Source organism: Esox lucius, chromosome 14 (genome assembly GCF_011004845.1).
Source record: "Esox lucius isolate fEsoLuc1 chromosome 14, fEsoLuc1.pri, whole genome shotgun sequence".
NCBI classification, from domain to species: domain Eukaryota; kingdom Metazoa; phylum Chordata; class Actinopteri; order Esociformes; family Esocidae; genus Esox; species Esox lucius.
Window position 1 is genome coordinate 4,674,851 of NC_047582.1, and position 7,357 is coordinate 4,682,207.

At 42.2% G+C, this 7,357-nt stretch overlaps 1 protein-coding gene across 3 annotated transcripts; it reads right to left on the reverse strand.

Annotated features, from left to right (window-relative positions):
• Window positions 1-2,502: 2,502 nt before the first annotated feature.
• klf4 (Kruppel-like factor 4) lies at window positions 2,503-7,024 on the reverse strand. 3 transcript variants are annotated; one of them, XM_010892823.5, is made up of 4 exons: window positions 6,229-6,320; window positions 5,959-6,073; window positions 4,235-5,351; window positions 2,503-3,473 (listed from the first exon to the last, which is right to left on the reverse strand). In XM_010892823.5, the coding sequence occupies exons 1-4, from the start codon at window positions 6,231-6,233 to the stop codon at window positions 3,298-3,300; spliced, it is 1,413 nt and encodes a 470-aa protein (XP_010891125.1). In that variant the 5' UTR covers window positions 6,234-6,320; the 3' UTR covers window positions 2,503-3,297. The 3 variants fall into 3 exon arrangements, with proteins under 3 accessions (XP_010891125.1, XP_012992467.1, XP_010891124.1); XM_010892822.5 differs by having other exon boundaries at window positions 2,510-3,473; window positions 4,235-4,402; window positions 4,538-5,351; window positions 5,959-7,020; XM_013137013.4 differs by having other exon boundaries at window positions 2,504-3,473; window positions 5,959-7,024.
• Between the last annotated feature and the right edge of the window lie 333 nt (window positions 7,025-7,357).

The window sequence follows — 7,357 nt, forward strand, 5'->3', positions numbered from 1 at the left end:
CATTAAACCTGCCTTCCCAACCAGTGGCTTATCAGAATACGACTTTCTGGATTTTGAGATTTTATACACTAACACAAAGTTTCCGGATCACAAGCTGCAAATCAAGCATGTCCCACAAAATAAAATTGGCTGAATTTACACCTGTTTCTATCTCACTGAAACCCAGAGCTTATAACCATGAACTCTCAGGCTTTTATATCCACATTTTTATAGTCATGCGGAACCACATTACCTGTTAAACGCTGCCTACATGCTGATTCATATCCAGCAGTTGCGGTGATCTATCTTTCAGCTTAACCAAAACACCACGCACCATGACAGATGAGGGCGTGGGGTGAGGGGCTGGAGGGGTTGGGTTGGTTTGAGGAAGGGGATGGGTGCGGCGATGGAAGGGAAGGATCCAGTGCCCTCTACCCCATCTGTATGATCTAATGAGCAGGTGTTTATAGTGGTTTAATATGGTTTCTTCATGAATTGGGTGTGAAACCAGTGGGTTTTAAGTGGATAGGTTTTGTTGGTGAAGATAACTGAGGTAAAATATTGACTAACTACCATTTACTGTCAAGGAATTTTGCAGGTGGTCTAATTCAGCTCGATTTACAGTACTGGGTTCATACATACTTGTCCTCAAAAGACAAAGAGAGGTAGAAAAATATCTTTGTCAGTGGGCAAAGACACTAATAAGTCTCCAAGCCCTCCTAGTAACATTCAGTATGTTTCTTTAATACACTGTTATGCAAAAAAGACATTGGTCCTAATGCTATTTTCATATGTTCAATCTCTTCACATGGAAATGTACAATACAGGAATACACCTAAGGCAATGATGTCTTGGTTTGGAACAGAACAGTCTCTGTCTGTAACCATATATATGCACTATTGTCTTCATTAATTTCCAAGTAACTCCCACCCACACTGGATGTTTAACAGTTGGAGTGGTAATGAACAGAGAACAGTATAGACAGACTTTTCTTTTGCTTCATTTACATGCTTGCAAATTAGAGTAGGCCAATCTTCAGGCTTTGCATCTGGAGTTGCCCCTTAGGTCATTAACGACTTTCTGAGCAAAGGTAGGGCAAAAACAGAGAAAGAAATGAGCTGGAATGCAATAATCCTGAATGACAATAACAATGACAGCATGGAAATTGTTTCCGAATTTCATTATTTGCGAAATTGAACAATGCAATTAAAGACGCATGTTTTAGAACACAATTATGATCATTATGGCTTCATGTCAACCGTCCTGCAGCTACTTTGATAGACCTTGCAGATAAAACATGCTGTGTGGTGCATCTCTCTGGCCTGTATTAGCTAATCTACTAACCATATAGGCTGGCTCACGATCGAAAAGGCAACCCTGATCACAGACCAGCACTCCTTCTCAGGCCTTAATCCCTTATCTGTTCCGAGTTCATTTAGACGTATCATGATAGTCCATCTACAGTGCAGGGTTCAAAGTTGAATGTATTTTTTTTGTCAGTCCTGGACGCCAGCCAGTAGCTGGGCTTACCTCTAAATTCTTCACCATGACAGGTGAAAGAAGAACACCATGGCAACAGGACATGGAAGAAGTGCACTTTGTGAACATCTATTTTACGGTTTCATTGTCTTCCTTTGCTCGAGGCGTTGTCATTATTAAAGAGGAAAGACATTGTATGGTCCTGCTGTGACCCATTGATGCTTTTTAAATCAGTGTTGTTTAACGGGTACAACACCATAGGATAGTTTTGTATTAAAGGACAAAGTTGTAGTTTTTTGTATTTAATGCTTTATTGCATAGAGGAGGTTTTAAAATAACAGTGTGCTGCAGCAATATATGAATGCCAGAGAAAGTGACATATAGACCCACCGAGGCACAGCGAAATAAAAGGTTAGAGACTGTATTCTACGAATTAATTTAAAACAAAAAAACGGATTTAAAAACGACCATAATAACTATTATATCTGATATCCTTGTTAATAGATTTAGAAAAAAGAGATATGCTAAGCGTTATTAAGCATGTTTACTTTCTGTTATTTTTTTCTGTCTTTTTAATGCCCTCTTCACAGAGATAATGGAGAAAGATGGAGGGCAGTTTCTTGCTGAAGGAGCCGTTTGCTGGATCTGAACACATTCTGTGTGAGTACACATATGTATGGGAGAAACCCTCCCTAGGCCACTGTTAAGCACAATCTTAAACATTACTACGATTTGATTTTGCGGTGATATACATGAATAGTCAAGAGTTTAATAAAGCTAGATAATCATGTTGAGTAATTTCTGTTGACATGATTGACATGGCTAGACACTGTCAGAGTACATTTATCAAAACATTTATTGTTTAATACAAATATGGAAGGACTGACATGACAGTGCTTCAAAAACAGGACTGATCAGTGCAGAAAGTTAATTTACGTATTTTATTATATGTTGTAAAAGATGTAAAATACAAAACATTTTAGGCATTTTAAAAAATTCAAAAAGAATTTTATTTACAAATGTACAAAATGTGAGATTATATTACATATTTTGACTATAAACAAACTTTGTTCAGAGTTACTAATTTCTCCTAAGACATTATTGCACTTTGCGACCACAGTGCTTTCAGATCCATCAACAATGAGGAGCAAAGTATTTACCTGATTAAATTCAAATTCTGGAAGAGACATCTCCAAGAAACATACAGAACAAACGTATGGCACTTTGATGTTTTTTTAAACTGTGTTCGTTTTTCTTTTTATTCTTTGGTACCTTTTAAAATATATTCTTTGAGCACCATTCTGTAACATAAATTAATTTGTACCTGAAATGAATGGCTTGGAAGTAGAGTAATATAAATATGCTTTCTTAATACAGAATGTTGAACATAATTAACTTGACAAACAAAGACAAATGCTATGTTGCTGATAGTACAGATAGAAGGCCACTTACGATGTGTTCCAGTATGTCTTTTTAAATGTTTGTCTGAGCTTCTTGTTCCCTGATTACTAATACCATTCCAGTCAAATGTTGGCACCTGGTCCTCCAAGTTTTGTCGATAAATAGATGATAAATTCCAGTTTTGTCCCACAAATAAGATTGTTCTGAGGGTGCTGTTCTATTGTTAGACTGCGAACATATCGACGAATGATAAACAGTCTTTAGTCAAAGGCTTTGACCCTAGTCGAGTGTAACACACTTTGCCGTGAATCACAGCTTGTCTGGATGCTTTGATAATGGCTAAAAGGCAATGTTTGTATGGTTTTTGGTCACAAGTTCAGGTTGGGATGTGTTATAATAACAACGCTTTTGGCCCCTGGGGTTAGTCCAGCATCCGTCTCATAGGTGTCTCTTCATGTGTAGCGCCAGGTGGTCAGACCTTGAAAAGGCCCGGTCGCACTTGGCACACTGAAACGGGCGATGCCCGGTGTGCTTCCGGTAGTGACGCGTGAGTTCGTCCGAGCGGGCAAACTTCCAACCGCAGCCCTCCCAATCACAATGATATGGCTTCTCTCCTATTGATGACACAACACACACACACACACACACACATGGAAACAAGGCAGTTAGACTTAATGTTCGTTCTCCCTGGAGTGAAAACAGACAAAACTCTCTTTTAGATCTTTACCGCAGAAAGAGGTTGGTCCTGTCCTACAGAGCATAAAGAGGGTAAACGAATCTGAGCCTGCGGTTGTATTTGAACAGGGATCAGTATCAACCTGCCGCTGCTGTTTAAATGCCTGTTCATGACACCTGCCAACTAGGCTGCTGCTCTCTGTCCCTCTCACCATAACCACGTAGTACAATCATTTACTGCTGGCAGTACAACATCTGTTACGCCAAGGCCAAGCATTTTGGGTTAGCAACAGGGTAAGTGATGATAATAGATGACCCCGTAGTCCACCGCTGAGTGAAATTAATTTATATTGCTGAAAACAAAATGAATGAATGACTAAGTAAAATAGTCCTGTCGTATTGCTGACAAATCCGTTCAAAACACAAGGGTAGTATTGTTGCCTGTTACAAATAGTTCAATATCAACAAAATAAATAGGGTTCTTTTATCTTCTACAGACTGCATATCAAATTGTGACTTAATTTGTTCAAAAATATTCAAGATTCACGCCTCACATCCCATCCCATCCCATTAACTACAGCAATGAAATGCCAAAACCAAATGAGGCAAAGAGGAAAAGTTGGCTTTTAAAATCTCCTGACATTGTAAAAAACCTTTCGAAACCACGTTTTTACAAGGAGAAAGCAGCACATGTACCAACCTGTGTGCGTTCTGTGATGTGCCTTGAGGTGGGAGCTCTTGGTGTACGTTTTCCCACAGCCAGCGTAGTCGCACGTATGTGTAGCAATTCTCTTCCTAGGCCAGGAGCGCCTGCCACGTTTGGGTTTGGGCTCCTCTGGCAGACAGTCTCCTCCAGTGGACATGAGCTCTAGACGGGGCGAAGAAGGCGGAGTGATGAACATCATCGTCATCGTCATCACCTCCGAGTCGAGAGGCGGCATGTCAGCAATGTCGTTTAGAAAAGGCTCTCGGTCAAAAACACTTAGATCGAAGTTGAACTGACCTTGGTAGTGCATGGGCCCGGACTGCTGGGGGAAGGGAGAATAGCCTGTTGGTGAGGTGTGGTGGTAGCCCGGCCCAGGCAGAGGGATCTGGGGGTGGCTTAGCACCTGGCTGGAGGTGTGCTGATCCCTTCCGTGTGTGTTGTCCGGCGATAGAGGCAAGTTTGAGCGGCTGGCGGTCATTGGACGCCCGCCCGAGGAAAAAACATGGGGCTCCATGTGGGACCTCTGACCCCCTCTGGGCTGGGAGTGGGAGCTCCCCCCAAGATGGAGGTCCATGGGTCGGGAGATTGTGCACGTGCCGGGGTTCTCCTGCTTTATCCTGTGGCAGGCGAACGGTGGGGAGGAGGAGGGGGAGGGGTCTACGGCAGCGCTGACACCGGCCTTACTGCTCACGAGTATGCTGTGGCCGTACTCAGCCATGTCCATGGTGGTCTTCACCACAAACCTGCCCTGCAGGCTGGCTGGGTTCAGGTAGGCCGGGTCCAGCTCAGGCCTCATCAGCTCGGCCACGAAACCCCCGGAGGGGGACACATCGCTGATGTCAGGGAGGGTGTACAGCAAATCGCTGTGGGCAGAGTCCTGGGGCGAGGGGAGCTGGTAGGAAGAATAGGAGCCAGAGGAAGGGGACAGGTTGTGGGACCCGCCGGCAACCCTAGCTTCAGCCTGCTGCTGCTGTTGTAGCATGGTGTTGGACAGGATAAAGTCGTAGTCCAGTAGGTCGAGGTCTTCTGGTTCTTTCTTTGCCATTGCAGTGGATATATCCTGGTCAGAGCAGCTACTCCTCTTCAGGTGGGAAAGCTCGTCCTTCCATCTCTGGGAAACACAAGAAGAACAATTTAAAATCACATTATGGGATTGATGGACACTTGAGGTCATTGTCACTTCAGTCCTTGTTTTAGGCACTGCTGTGTGCCTTCGGTAAAAACATTTCAGGGCCAAATGTCAAAAATCTGTCACACAGGGTATTTCTTGACTGTGATTTTTCTCTGTGTTTCAGATATCATTCTAGAGGTATGGATTAGAACCAGTTTAAGGATATTATAAGACATTTGGATGGGCTTCTTGAAAACAAGTCAAATTGTAAGTCTATTCTATTGGCTTCACATAAACCAACATCCCAAAATAATTTGGTTTGTAATAAAGCAATACAAAGTGCAACTACTTTGTATATGATGTACATTATAGCAACTTAATAAGATACGATAAATTCAGTGACAATGCAACAAAAAACGACTATCCCGTCTGGGTGCACGCCCCTCAGCGGTGCGGTGTTCTTGAGCGCGACAATAATAAGATATAGCAACACGAATAATACAAGCAATGACAATGTCAAGAGTTTTCATGGAAAATCATGAGTACAAGGGATTGTGTGAAAAAACATCCTTAGATAATATGATAAACCGAAGGCCTATACACTCACCAAATTCGCATGTCCCATGGATTTATTCTTCACAGTCGGACCGCTTGCAAATGTGGATATGGATGGCAAAAGCGTCCCGCTCAGTGCCATATTATCCAAGTCACTTGGTGGTTGCCTGCATGAACAAAAAAAAAAAGAAAAAAATATATCAGTATAAATCCTTGTAGTCTTTTTTCCCAAAGTATTGAATAGGCTATTAGAATCCAGGCGCACTGTCTTTATTATGGCAACCAAAAATGCTGGATAGTCAAACAGAAAAACACCCCGCACCTCATCAATAAAAGTATAATTTGTTCCTCTTCTGTAAAATACACCGGTTATTGTACAGCATGGGTTGTGTACTCTACACCGGTTGACAGTCCGAGATGATACTGGGCTATACTTCACTCCAAGCCATGCCTGCGGACGCGGCGAATGGAACAGGCATAATGAGAGACGAACAAACCAAGCCTGGTAACACTGATACAAATTGATCAGGAGTGAGGCGACACGCGGGGATTCCCTCGTCTCCCTAGCAATGCTGCTGCCATACAGGGACCGGAGTACAGACTGAACTGACAAAGTGACAGCGAAAAAGGGTTTCCTACAGCTTAAATCACCGCCGGTGGACACGCCTTCGTGTTGCCGAGCAACAGTCATGCAGTACAGGAACAACACTGCGAGCGCTGGTTAGGTAAAAAAAAAGAAGGTGCAGTTCATCATGACGATAGCAAAGAAAGAGAGAGTGAAAAAAACTCGGCGCTGTCTCCTGTTTCTGTTTATATCCATACAAACAGAGCGATAGCAACAGGGAGGCCCTACACACCGTTGCCTTTTATCCAGAGCTATTGTGGAGGAACCGGATCAGCGCAGTTCAAAGGACAGCTAACTGTCTAACAGTACAGGTTTTTTTTACGAGCGTAAATTAGGCTAGTTTGGAAATATGGGTTAGTTGCAATCCTACAGACGACGCAACAAGTGTTCACCTGGAATTGGGACTACCCCCTCTACAGGTCTTCCGGTGTCACTTAAGACTAACATCCTTGTGGTAGGCTATAAACCCATAGCCTTTGATATCTGACATGACAGCTCTTCTCTAACACTTCTCTAAGCATTATTCTCAAAGATTAATTCAGCACCACATGGAATAATATGTTATTATTAAGGAACCGAATGCGTTTTTTGTTCATTAGAAAATACTATGAACTTTTAACCAAACGCTTGCCACAAACTTGTTGAGTTGATTTTAAAATTTATTTAGAGTGCTTTAAACCAAACACATAACAACAATTATAATTGATCATGTATTAAGTATTACTATAGCTGGTAGTATATGGGTTTAATATAAGCCTTTCATGTAATTTTTTTGGTGTGTATATATAACCTAGTTCTGTGCAATTGTCCTGTGCAATTCAGTGGA